Consider the following 14,434-nt stretch of genomic DNA (forward strand, 5'->3'; position numbering starts at 1 on the left):
TCACTGCCATAGGTGATAATAGGCTTGACAACCGAGTTATAAATCCTCTTCTTGTTGTCTTTGGAAATCCTTTGGTCCCAAAGGATCCCATTTAGCATGGCGATGGCTTTCCTTCCTAGAAGATTACGGTCCCGAATGGCCTGATCCAGCTTCCCAGGATTCAAAAAGTTAATATTCGTATCCACTTTCCTCCGAATCTTCCATAACTTCCTTTTGCTTTTCAAAGTACCGTCCATCAAACCGGGCATATGTGTAGAGTAAAAATATCATACGTAGGGTGTCCCAAAAGTACCGGGACTGGTTCTGTAATTTCAAAAGTAAGATAGATACAGACATGATTTTGGTCTCATTTTAAAGATCAACTCAATACCTATCGATTAAAACCAAGATCAGCTCAATCGAATAAAAATTGACCGAGTCATGAAAATTTGAAATTAGTGAGGAAAGTTTACCCCTACGGTTTTTAGGAAGATTTTTCGCTTACCAGGATTCAAAAAGTTAATATTCGTATCCACTTTCCTCCGAATCTTCCATAACTTCCTTTTGCTTTTCAAAGTACCGTCCATCAAACCGGATGCACTTTTTCATGCGCTCTTGCCACTTATCCAACATTGTTTTCCTGAATTCTTCCTCTGGGATGGAGTTGAAGAAGTTTTGAATTGCATTCTGGATTTTTGTCTTCGATACGAATCTTCGTCCGCGAAGCTCCTTTTTAAGCGTAGGAAACATCCAAAAATCACATGGAGCCAAGTCAGGGCTATAAGGGGGATGAGGGATTGTTTCAACTCCATTTTTACTCATAAATTCACGTGTTAAGCTCGATGTGTGAGGCCGCGCATTGTCTTGATGGAGTATCCACGAAGGTTTCAAGTCCGACCGTTTCCGGGAAATGTGCATTCTCAACTCCTTTAGTACTTTGCAATAATACGCACTGTCAACTGTTGTGTTTGATGGTACAAAATGTTGATAAATGACACCTCGAAAATAAAAAAACACAATAAGCATCACTTTATCGGCCGACTTTTCGATTTACGGCGATGAAGAATCTTCCTTAAAAACCGTAGGCGTAAACTTTCCTCGCTGATTTCAAATTGCCATAACTCGGTCAATTTTTATTCGATTGAGCTGATTTTGGTTTTAATCGATGGGTATTGAGTTGATCTTTAAAATGAGATCAAGATCATGTCTGTATCTATTATACTTTCGAAGTTACAGAACAAGTCCCGGTGCTTTTGGGACACCTTATGTATACTTTACGCCGAAAAAGCGAACCTGAAACTTAAATGCGTTAACTTCCGAAAACCATATACAATCCAACGAAAATAAATAATTGGTACATAACAGCTTTCTTGTATGCAAAGAAAATAATTAAAAATGTTAAAAAAGAGATGTCAACACAAAATTACATAGCCCCTTCAATTCAGAAGATACTACAAACGAACTGTACCTTAACATTTTCATATCCCAGAAGCTAACGTTCCCATGACGAATATTGCCATCGCTAGCGATTGCAAAATCCAACTTGTTTTGATTCTTAAAATGAGGCCGGACCAACATCATGGTATACAATTTTTATAGAATATTTTTCACGTATAGAATCAAAAAACACCAAAGTGTTCAAGAAATGACCTGTAGTAGTTTCCCACGTAGAAAATAAAGTATGGCAGAAAGTCTGCAACGTCGAAAACCATGAAACGTATTTCTACATCAGTTTCACCATCGATAATTTACAATTTATTTGCATTTTCAAATAATTAGATTGTCTTTCTCATTCCCATTCGCTTTTTACACGAAAAGATCCGATTTTTTGCATGAAATTTTTGAGTAGTAGTTTTCCAACATCGCAACTGTTTAAAATCGCACTAACTTTTGATAAGTACATCTATCAAGTCTCCCGGAAGAAAATAAAATACAATAAAGAATTCGTGATGTTCTAAATTGAGAAGTGCCATTTTCATTGCATTCAGAGATGGAGGAACTTAAATCCATGCTGAGGTTCTTTAAGGGGTAGCATAGTTCTCTTAAAAAATGCATTAGATAAGAAGTGTTCTCATGTAGAAAGGAAGCCATGACGTGTATTGTGTATGTAAGTGTGTCTGCGATTATGGCACGTATCATCCGACCAAAACAAAACGTGAACATGTTTAGATCTTGGAATAACGGAAGCTTAAGAGTTCTTAAAAGTTTATCTCATCCTTTCATGATCAGAATAAAAAAGAAAAGAAGGAACTCGAAATGGAGCCAAGTTGCCAAATACCATCATATTCCACTTGGTCATAGACGAAACCAGTAAAAACCCTCGAAAAGGTGAGACTCGCGTCAAGACCATGAGATTTCAGCACGAAATTATAAGCAAATTAAACAAATTAAAATTACCTTAACAGCGATCTCTTAAAGAATTACGAGAGAGAAATAAGGAAAAAAAAAACCAAGTTCGCAGACCCTAAGTCCAAATTCTGGAGCCGGTTGTCCACCGTGCGGAGAATGGAGGTCAATACGCATGCATGGAAAGAGAAGAGAGGTCCGTCCGCCGGAAACCATCTCCTCATGTATACAAAACTAACGTAATTTCCCTTCAAGTTCCTCGTCCTCACCGAACTGAAAGGAGCCGGCACACAGGGCGTCCTAAGAGCCCAGTCCAGCCCGTCAAAATATTTTCCTATAGTTCATATTTTGAGACTATACTTTGGGATGTTCGGGGATCAATGTCAGCCATTTCGGGGGGCTTTAAAAGTAGCCTGCGTGAAAATCTCCGAGGTTTTGTTTCAAAACATGAGCTCAGGAAAATTGTAGAGGGGATGGACCAGACTTTTTGGACACCCTGTATAAACGGCCCTTGGGTCCACAAAAGCTCACTGAGGATACGGACGCTCACACTTTTCAAGCTGCTCAACCCTTAATGAGAAGATAGACAAATGATGGTGGGAATTCTCTCATTTATGGAGTTCATAAAATTGTGATTTCAAGCCTACATACATGCAGGAATGCTTAAAAACTCATTTGTTACAAGTCAAGTTTCCTGCTTTTTTATTTTTATTTTCTGGTAACATTTTTTCTGAAATTAAACAAGATTCTTGCGTATCTCCTGTGGTCGTAATTCCGAAGGCCCTCTGATGTATATTACATCGCCTCCAGAAAGTATACCAAACCAACCGTGACTCAGTTTGCGACGTTGTCACTCTCAGGTCACATTTTTCCCTTTCAAAGATGGCTCATTCTTAAAAGTGTCGGAATGAAATCCGGAGTAAATTTCTTTTCACAGGCAGTATGACGCTTAAAAAATACGAGTGATATGAATCAGAGCCGGATTAGCGCTCAGGGGCCCGAAGTGCAGGCAGGCGTGAGGGGCCCGAACATTTGCGGATTGCATAATCTCTAAATTGAAGGCATTTCATGTGCAACGACTTGCTGCCCTGCATACATTATTTATAATTATTTTTAGAGTCGAATACGTCCAATTTTGAGCGTTTGGTTGTGCTTATATCACGCTACAGCACAGTACAATCACAGAATATAAAAGAAACAATTAAAGAGCTTTTGAAAACAATTATTTGAAACGGAGCCACCTTAGAGGATGTGTCCCATTAAAGAGGGTATTTCGGTCCTAACTTTGGTTGAAAATTGAAACAGCCTAGAATAATGTCATGTATGGTCGAACCGACTCTTTATCATCTTCCCTGTGAGAACTTGTCCTAATGAGAGGTGTGTTTAAAGGTTTTTGCCTGATTTACCAGCGCAAAGTAGTGAAGTTTTGCAGTTTTCTCGAATAATTGCTCATTTTCGCGGTCCTAAATTAGATTGTTTATGTATGAGCGCAAGCGGCTACCTCTTTCTCCTTTAAATATGTTGTAATGGGTGTACGAAACATTAATCTATTCGAATATGAAAGTGGTAGTCGCTTGCGCTCGCATACATAAACAATCTAATTTAGGACCAAAAATAAGCAATCATTCGAGGAAACTGTAAAACTTCACTACTTATCACTGATAAATCAGGCAAAAACCTTTCAAAAACACCTAAAATAAGGACAAGTTCTTACAGGATAGATGCTTAAGAGTCGATTTGACCATAAATGACATTATTGTAAGCTGTTTTAATTTTTGACTAAAGTTAGGGCCAAAATACTCTCCATAATGGGACACATCCTTTACAAAACACACATTACATTCCCCTTTAATACATATTTTTTTCATCAGTTAAAATGAGAATAATCCATGCAGTGCGTGCAAACATTTCAAAATCATGAGTTGAAAAACGCTGACTCCGCGAGTTCAAATATTAGAACGTAACACAGAGCGGAGCGGCGTGTCAGCAGCGCAGAACCGCGCATAGGCGCCTACAAACCTAACAGAGATACTTCACGCACTGCGCAATGCGTGAAGTATCCCTGTTAGGTTTGTAGGCGCCTTGGCGCGTGTTACGCTGTGTCCGCCGCGCCGCGGAGTGCTACGGCGCTTCAAGCAACCATTCCGCGACAGTGGTATTGCACAGTACAATACGAGATTGAAGGCGCTCCAGCGTATCAGGAATACAACTCCCTTTAAGAGTGCAGAGTACTTCCCCATCGTTCCAGCCCTCACCGTCATTTTATACAAGGGCAGTTGAAATATTAAAATCACCCTTAAATTAGACATACCACGCAAAGTATGTATTTTTTCGGCGTAGAAATTAACTACATCTCCAAATAATTAATTAGCAGACTGTAGAATGTTTTCCAAGAAACAGCAGCTCGATATATGATTTTTTATACACCGGGTAATTTTCTCCGTAAGCGGAACTAGGATATTATTTGGCGGAGGGGGCAGGACGGTACCCGCCTCATCAAGGGGGATCTGGAGGACCCTTCACGATCCAAACGATGGTTCGGGGAAATCGGGTGGGAGTTCTCCTTCGCGAGAACACGACAATGCTGCCGTGCTAAGGAAGAACGCCGTATGAACATTCAAGAGTTGCCAAATTTCCTTCGATAAAATGTTCATTTTTGAGGAAAGTTACGAATATTTTTCCTTCAAATTTTCAGGATCTTTAGGCAAAATTTTGAACTACATTATCTAAAAAATTAGGAGAAAATATTCAATAATTTACCAGGAAATCCGCGTCTAATGAAAGGAAATTTGGCGACGCCAGATGGTTCATGCGGCGTTTTCCCTCAGCATGGCAGAATGATATTTCATCCTTTATGATTCCAGTCCGTCGCTATGCGGCCGGACGTCGCACAAAGGAACTAATGCGCGAGAGGTCGGACATTAGGTGAAACTTCAAAAGCTTACAATTTCGTTGATTAAAAATATAGAGGTTTAAAGGTCGGCTCCCCTGATTTTCTCGTTTTTTCTTCTGATAAACATCCTTTGAAATTTAAATCGTAATGAAATCAAATTTGTAGTATTTGTCAAAAATTCATCGTGCGACCTCTCTCCATGCTTCATTCCACTGAGCGTCGTCACGTCGCGCCACCACGCTTTCACAAACAAAAGGATATAGGGTATCGTTTGAAGCGGGATAGTGGATCCGACTTCATTTCTACTACTCAACGATTCTCAAAACAAACGCATCCCTCTCTCTCTCTCTCTCCCTCCCCCTCCCTTCCTCTCTCTCCCTCCTCTCCCTTCCGCTCTTGTGTTTCAGTCTGCGCGCGGTGTTTGAAGGATTCGTCGCGCCCCGGGGAGCAAAAGTTGGCGCCGAAAAATGATTTGAATTGTTCAAAATGTCTCAGAACTTTGCAAAATAATCCTAAGTTTGTGCCCGCGCCCGAACAAAACCTCATCCGCATTATGAACCGTTGGATGTATTTATCCCGAAAAAAAGAACTATGTGAAAATGAGTAAAGTTAGAAGGGACTATGATGTAGAAAAAATCCGATGTACATAGCTCTTTTTGATTTAATTAATTCTTGCTTGGTTCCTTTTGGCATAAATGCGTCCACGTATTTAGCCATGATAGGGCAATAGTGATTATGATCTCTTCGATCTTGGCCGACGCGACCACGGTTCCGCACCGAAGTTGTGTTTCGTAATCGAGTTTCTGACGGCAACTCAACAACTGGAACTAAATTAATTTTTTGGACATTTGCCAATGTGCGGTAAAAGTAGCTTCCTCCGAGTTCGCTTTTAAATTAAACAGGAGGGACTGCAACGTATATTCCTTTCCTTTCCTCGATTGAATGAAGTATTCAAGTATCTGAAGTTGTTGGACCGAATTTATGGACCTGACATTGCGGAGGTTGCATATACAAACTACCGTTGCCCGTTAAATACAAATCGTACCGAAAATTAGTCATAAATATTCATAAAAATACTGCAAGGTCGCTCTTATGCTTTTGACAATGGTTTTTCAATTTGTTTTCTCACCCAGTCATATCTACATGCGCCTTCCAACCATTATTGAACTCCTTCTTAGGAGCCTAAATTGGGTGATGCAACTAAGTCAACGTCAACGTACGTTCAGATTGCATATCCATCAAAAGGCAGGAGCGCTCCTTTCCGATTCATGTTTTACTCTTTTAGATTCAAGGGAAATCAGTGATAAACGGTTGTATCTCGTTGGAAAGCGTCGCAAAAAAACTCATAAAGCTGAAAACCGACAGCGGACAGCTCCACATTATACACAGAATTCACAATTTCATTGAAGAGAACTGCAGGCTGCAAATTCCATCATCAGAAAGGTGCGTCCCATCGATATGTGGAAAGACTGGCCAGTTTGCTTATGGTACTTTTTCAATTTCAATTCGTTAACTCGACACTATAAGCATTAACAATTGTAAAGTAAAAAATGCATGTCTCTAATGGGCCTGTTGCAAACTTTTGCTAGAGCAAAACTAAGAGTTGTTTCTTATAGTTAATGCCTCAAAAATCACGATGAGCGCATCGGCAAAGTCTGAAATGCACTCATAACTTCACAATCTGCGTAAGAAATTTGCGTTTTTTTAAGCTTCCCGCTTCAAAAACGATACTACGGCATAGGTGAACATTTTGTTAGAGGAGTCGCTCCATCGTCGGCGATATTCATCATGGCCGACGCTTGCACGCAGTTCCGCGCGTAATTCAAGGAGAGTTCAAGGTCAATCAATTCGGGCGTGGAAAATATGAACGTTAACACACCGATTGTTATCTGGTCTAATCCAGTTCAGGTGTTATCTCGTCCCATCAAACGTGTTTTGGCGGATTGGCGTCGGCTATGATGATTATTGCCGACGATGGAACGACTCCTCTTACAAAATGTTCACCTGTGCCGTAGTATCGTTTTTGAAGCGGGAAGCTCAAAAAACCGCAAATTTCTTACGCAGTTTGTGAAGTTATGAGTGCATTTCAGAGTTTGCCGATGCGCTCATCGTGATTTTTGAGGCATTAACTATAAGAAACAACTCTTAGTTTTGCTCTAGCAAAAGTTTGCAACAGGCCCATTGCAATATTGCATGTCCCCGCTTACGTTTGAGGGGCTTGGAGGACGAGGCGCATAGGTGCAGTTATTGCTATTTCGAGAAATACGGGATTGAGGTTTTAAAATTACATGGGTCTTTATGGTGGAAAGGAATTTCAAACTGACTTTCTGAATTTGATGCTTAAAAATAGGAATTAAGACTAGTTTTACTTGAAATAATTAATAGCTCAATCTTTTCAAAAACTACACTTATGCACCGGTCCTCTATGCCCCTCATTTCATTGCGCTAATTGTAAGTTAAAACCAACCAAAAGTTTTCCTTTGATTTTCCGTGGATTTTTATTATTCAAACAAAAATATCCACAGAAAATGAAACATAATTGGAGTTTCCGAACGTTGCAAGGGGAGATACGCATTTTGTATTTACCTTGATTCAAAGACGGGTTTAAACGTGACATTATGCAGAGATTCTCCGCTGCTATGGGTATTAAACGCATTGGCGGATTCAGCAAATCGGCAACGTTGTTTTTCCCCATTTAAAGCTATGAAAATGTATCGATTCTTAAAGGGGCCAGGTGCATCGATTATTTAACATGGGTTTAAATGGAGGAAATCCGGTGTTACCAAATTGCTGGATTCGCCTCTGATCAAACTGGATCCATGCGATAACATGTTACCACTCTCCATGCTACCAATGGGAATAAATCGATACATATCGAATACCCGAGACGTCGATTTGCGGCGACATGTGAAGGACAAGTTGCCGGCAACGTCGGAGAAAAAATCCGATGCTGCGGGGAAAAAGTTGTAAAAACGGGTCGCAATTTCCAGGAAAACACCTCGTACAAACGGAGCGAATACACAGAAGGCAATCAAGCGAAAACAGTCGTTGTTTTAGAGCGAGCGAAAATTGGGGGCGCGTTGGACGGGGGGCTAGAGGAGGGGGGGAGGACATAAAAATCAGGGCGCGCGGCAGGAGGAACGATAAAGAATTGAAAAGGGTATTTGCGGCGACGGTAAAAGGAGTTTCGAGCCGTAAAAAGCAACAGAAATCGTTGTCTCTCACGTAAGGGCGTATCTCAATGTTCATGTGAGCCCTATTAAGCGCTCAGCCGATAGGCGGCGCTTTTTGATTTCGATTTGCCACTAGAGCTCTAGTATAGTAGGGCGCTCAAGCGGTCAAATGGCGCACCAACTCATCGATGCACGGAACGTCATTTAGGAAAATTTATTTTTTGATTACCTCATAATAGCTCTGTGAATACGATTAAATGCAAATTAGCGTGAGAAATAAATAACAGTCCTAAAACTCTCTTCGCTATGCGGTTTATAGTTATTCTATAATTACTTTCGAAAGTTCAAGATGCGCGTTCTGATTTCCGAAAACTTTTCCACCGGTGATAACTTTATTCGGAGACCTTAGTAGAATTCGCTTACATCTAGGTTATGTGTCTTTGACTTATTTGTCTTTGGCTCTGGCGACGGTAGGTAGTTGTTACGCGTTTACGGTTTCCTTGGTAACCTTTGTTTGCTATCAGCTGATGTCGAGTAGTATGACTATAGGAAGCTCCAACCACGGCATTCTTCGAAAAAAGCGCGAAAACTTATAGATTTGAATTTTCAAATTTTAAGAAAAAAAAAATTCTATTTAAGAAAGCTTTAATTTAGTTTCTGTAATTTAGTTTTTAATAAAAATTCTGAAATAAAGTAAATATATATTGGTTTAAAAGTTGAATATTTCTTCACTTCAGGCAGACCCTCAATGCTGAGCGCTTCTCTAATACCAACGTATTAGAGCTTTCCCGCTTGTCTTACATATGAATCCATACTTTCCGGGGCTCATGCGAGATCGACGTACACCCTTACGTAAGAGGAGAGACGAAACCTGAGACTGTCTCATTGCCGCATCACTGCAGAATCGCGCGCATTTGGAGTTTTGCGTTCTGCAGAGATCGATAGTTACAGTAGAGATTATATAGTTGAGTGATTCCTCAAATCTTACTTGAGTGGGGGTTGTCGATGTAAAATTACTGTCAAAGCATTGCAATTGAAGGCAAAGCAATTCATTTTAATGCCCTTCTTGTAAAGTTAACATTTTAAAGAAATTTGGCACTACGTAATGAGACCTTAAAGCCAAATTGCATGATGTTGGACTAGTCAAAAAAACTGGTAACGACGAAGTTACATATTTACGAGTATTAGTTATCATAAGCAGAAAAATCTAGAAGCGCTACGGCTTTTCTAATGTGAAACCTGGATACAACTATTCGTACTCTAGAGTTGTCTGTGTTGCATACACACATAATTGCAGGCGTTTTGGTTAGCTTAAAGGCAACGTCTGACAGCGAGCATTTGTGCTCAAAGAACGTCCTCCTAGTGTACATTATTGCATTTATCATGACAAACCTCGAAATTTTGTTGCCGAAATGTACGATTTGCGGACGTATCATCGCCATTTGAAAAATGTTGGATATTTATAGGATAGCAACATTGAATGATGTCGACATTAATGTTTAATACTGCCGTGCTAAGGAACAACGCCGTATGAACATTCGAGAGTTGCCAAGTTTCCTTTGATAAAATGTTTATTTTCTAGGAAAGTTATGAATATTTTTCCTTTGAATTTTCAGATTCTTTAGGTGGAATAGCGAACAAAATTATCTGAAAAATTGGGAGGGATAAATTTACCAGGAAATGTGCATTTTATCAATGGAAATTTGGCAACGCCTGAAGGTCCATACGGCGTTTTTCCTTAGCACGGCAGAATAGCACAGCGGATTAAGTTTTTGGAAGAAGGAGAGGAGAGATGCATGCAGCGCAGTCAGCATCAGAAAAAAATCCTGAGGCAGTCCTTAAATGGTTCCGCAAGTTGAAACATAAATAGAGAAAACACCAAATTGTTTTTCAAGAATGTTTGAATTTTATTATTCTTCGCCAGTGCTCCGGCGAGACGCAGAATGCCGAGGCTTCCAACCATCGATTCCAATTTTCTTAACGGCCAAAGTTTTGTCCTTTATATTAAACAGCCATCGCAAATTTCATACGAGAGACAATGTGAACTAGTTAAGTCCGGGACCTACTGTATAATTGAGTTGCAAAATTCTTCTGGGATATTGACGTTGCCGCTTCGTGCCGACACAGAATTTTGCTTCGGGAACTTGACTTCGATTACTGCTCAATTTGACAGAGACCTTAAACTTCCTTCACTCGCCCGCGTAAGTTATGCAACAATATTGATGCAATTTATGGCAGACTCAATAACAAGCGCTTTTACGCTCCTCCAAGATTGCACAGATCTGAGGAATGAGTGATTATTTTGAAATGGGAGTTGATAAGTTTTTCGTGCTGTCATGGCATAAATTGTTAAAATTCACCAATTTATCACGAGAAAAATATCAATCTTATCTCTAGACTAGAAAACATCATGCTTCCTTTGTTTTCCTCCTTTTTTGTTTTTTTCTTCTGCTTTTTCATCTACTAGAGAACGCAGATTGGTCTGAACGAGTAAAACCATCTGCATATAATGAAGATCTGCTCAATTCCATCGATTATACAATTTGAGGAACGCAAAGGTCAAAATAATTTTATCAAGTATTTTGATCTCCAAGAATAAAATTTTATTGGAAAAAACAGAAGAAAAGTACCTAGTTTGAGCGAGAGGGTATGAATTGATAATTTTTAGGTTCTGATGAATCCCATTATGTCTACTCGTATTTGCACCAACCATTCGTTTAGTAACCCTCGGAATTTAAGGTCGGGTTCAAGAAAAATGCGAATTCATGGGATGCGCTTCTCGATATAATACAAATCCACTGGATGGGATTCAGAGATCTATCGATCGAACTAGAAAATTCGCCCCAGAAATAAGAACTATAGGACTGAGTTTTAGAACGACTAGCTTCGGATCTTATTCTACGATGACGTAGGTTGCGGTCGGGCCAACATAAAACGCCTTCAATTGCGCATGATACTGTGCAACACACCAGAGTTTAAATAGTTGTATTCTTAGGTTGGAACCTAACTCAAGTAAACTGATCTACCAAATACGGCATGTCAACCAATCGAATCGATTTCCACGCAACAGAGAATTTGCTTCGGTCCTGGGTCCAACTCCTGAAGCACATTTCCAACCGGTTCCCGGTTCTTAATTCGATTCCGGAGCTGGAACAACTTCGATTTCAATATTCTAGAATCGGCTCTAGGTTGCAGTCATAAAATCAAGGTTACAAAATTGAATGAAAATTTTTCCACAATTTTCAATTATATTATATCCCGAGATTTAAGGTGCGTAAATTATGATTTCATGATGAAAGTTTGTACACCGCACTATTCAATACAAAAGAAAATGCGTTTTTGATGAACTCAAAGGTACGGATTTTTAATTCATCCCGACCGTAAACACTGATTTGTGTTCTGGTTACACGCAACAATCAGCAAAATTTTAGACAGAAACCGCACGGTCAATCAGTCATGTTCCTGTAAAAAATTGAATTATAATGGTCCATTTCGCAACCTTCGAATAGAGTTACGCTCCTTACAGTGGCGTGTCATGAGTTGCGATGTATCGATTGTTCTGCCATCTAAACCTACGGTAAAGAATCGATTATTAAGTTGTTCGCTGCGAACACCCTGTTTATCGATCCTTTTTCATAGGTTTAAATGGCAGAACAATCAAGACATCGCAAATCACGCCACGACACTGGCTCCTTCCCCTAAAGCTGAGTTTTAACGATTCCTACGCAGTGACTAGAGACTTCACTAGCCTCTTCGCGACAGGTGGAAGCTTTTACGTTCGGGGATTCAACACCTCCTTATGGACAATTATAAGAAAGCAACAGTCATCACTCTTTTTTCGGCTGTTGATCTACCTACATGGTGGATGATGAGCTTCGGGTGACGTCATGAGCCAAACAAGTTTCCCAAACTACGACTTGTTTTGGCTTGTTTGCAAAACGAAATTGCCAACACGTTGTTAAACATCAACCATGTAGGTAAGTCAACAGTTCAATGTTGATGTCCCGAAAGTAAACGCTTCCACAATAGCCGAGATACGAGTGAAGGGTCCCTTGTCTCTATTCCTACGTCTCGAACATGAAAAAATAATCCTCAAATACAGCCGTTTTTAAAAGGAAAAGAGGATCCTGACTAAATGAACGTGTCTTACCTCTCAAACACTGGCCATCCTCATCTAGTTCGCCTTCCATGACGAAAGGGGGCGCTATCGCCGTGACGATCCTGAACACACTCCTGGCTCCCTTCCCGGTCGAGTCGGGCACGAGCTGTCCACCCGGCCAAACCAGGCTGTCCAACCGGATGTCCGAGTCCCCCACCATCTCTCCCACCACCCGCCACTTCTTCGTCTCACCTGAAAAAGAGCAATGAAAAGCACTCAATCTACGATGACGTAGGTTGCGGTCGGGCCAACATAAAACGCCTTCAATTGCGCATGATACTGTGCAACACACCAGAGTTTAAATAGTTGTATTCTTAGGTTGGAACCTAACTCAAGTAAACTGATCTGCCAAATACGGCATGTCAACCAATCGAATCGATTTCCACGCGACAGAGAATTTGCAGGTGCCTTAAATTTTGTGAATTTTATCTTTAAAATGTTTCTGCTAGGAAGACTGAGTACGAGGCGTAAGTCTAATGAGCCCTGGCTTTCGTTGATCACGCAAGACGTTAGGGCTCATAAGTTATTGGACTTACCCTCGTCTGACAGAAACCAATTCAACTGAGGTACGTGGTTTCGCACTTTGGCCATCGATATGGTGCTCAAAGCACGACAAGACAATCGAGAGAAAGTATCCAAAAAATTATACTTTTTACTTGAATCTAATAGAGTAGAATGGAGAAAGGATTCCAAAGGACGAATTTTTCTCATCATTATGTATTTAATCTCCTTATTTGATTTTGCTTAACTCAGTTGATCCGGTTAGTTTAGTTTAATTATTTTGAAGCAAACAATGGGTAATGAAAGTAAAGTTAATTAATTTATATGCATAATTGCATGAAAGGGGAGGGGGCAAATTATTCTGTTCATAATTCTTTCTGGGCACGTTAACGTTTGAAATTGTCTCTCTCTCTCTCTCTTTCCAATTTAAATCCACATTGATATGCAAGAGTAAGCGAAACTTTGCGATAAATGCAAGTGAATTGATTTAAGAAATTCCAAATTGCAACTTACCGGTATCATTGGAGTCGACAAGGGATTGAGCAGGCTGTTCAGGCACAAGGTTCAATATTTGAAAGCGAGCAGCCATGCTGTTCTTGTCTCCCAGAATAACCGACTTGTCGTTTGAGCCTCGCAAAGCACTCTGTGTTCGCGACTTTAAATTACTGCAACATACAAATAAAAGACCCATTAAAAAAACTTGCAACTGCAAATGATGCAATGTTAAAACATAAGAGGTGACACTCCTTCAAAACATAGTAACCAAATAATAATTCAACATGAACTTTCAATGAAGTAAAGTATTCTTAATTCTTTCAAGAAAACAGGATTATAGATGAAGCCATAAAGTACATAGAGTCGTAATGTAAATGGGAGAGCTGGAGCCACTTTTAAGCATTTTCCAGGTCCCGAATTCGGAGACTCCTGTGTCATGCCGGGTCACTTTTTCGATACATAATTGATTGTTTTCGATACACGGGGACCTGGCCATTTGAGCGCAGTTTCGATAACAGTATTGAATGCTATATTTTTCCTCTAAAGAAAACACACTTTTATTACGTTCAATTTCTTTGTCAAATTTGGTACACGAATTCTTCAGTCTCGTGACAACAGAAGTGCTATCTCAAAATTCGAAAAAAATGACAAGTAGCTGAAATTATGGAACGAATCGATGCGGTACATCGCTCGTCCCTCTGACACAAAAAATTGCGTCCGTCGAATCACCTTGAAACGAGTTAAAACTTACTTTTCGGAAAATCCTAAACCTGATAAAAAAATCGGTTCGAGTTGTTTATACCTGGCCTCGAACAAACTATTTTCAACCGAAAAAATTACTCCTGCCTCTTTTGAGTTCAAACTGCAACATATCGATGTTTAACCAGA

At 40.0% G+C, this 14,434-nt stretch overlaps 1 protein-coding gene across 2 annotated transcripts in view; it reads right to left on the reverse strand.

Annotated features, from left to right (window-relative positions):
• LOC109044571 (uncharacterized) overlaps positions 1 to 13,827 on the reverse strand; it is an 84,922-nt gene extending 71,095 nt beyond the window's left edge. The window contains exons 1-2 of one of the 2 annotated variants that reach the window (XM_072299596.1): positions 13,565 to 13,827; positions 12,542 to 12,742 (exon numbers count right to left, since the gene is read on the reverse strand). In XM_072299596.1, the coding sequence (XP_072155697.1) occupies positions 12,542 to 12,742; positions 13,565 to 13,742 (379 nt within the window). In that variant the 5' untranslated portion in view covers positions 13,743 to 13,827. The remainder of the gene's footprint in view (positions 1 to 12,541; positions 12,743 to 13,564) is intronic. The other variant, XM_072299595.1, reaches the window with a different exon arrangement.
• Positions 13,828 to 14,434: the final 607 nt, after the last annotated feature.

The sequence above is a fragment of the Bemisia tabaci genome, chromosome 4 (genome assembly GCF_918797505.1).
Source record: "Bemisia tabaci chromosome 4, PGI_BMITA_v3".
In the NCBI taxonomy this organism is placed as follows: Eukaryota; Metazoa; Arthropoda; class Insecta; order Hemiptera; family Aleyrodidae; genus Bemisia; species Bemisia tabaci.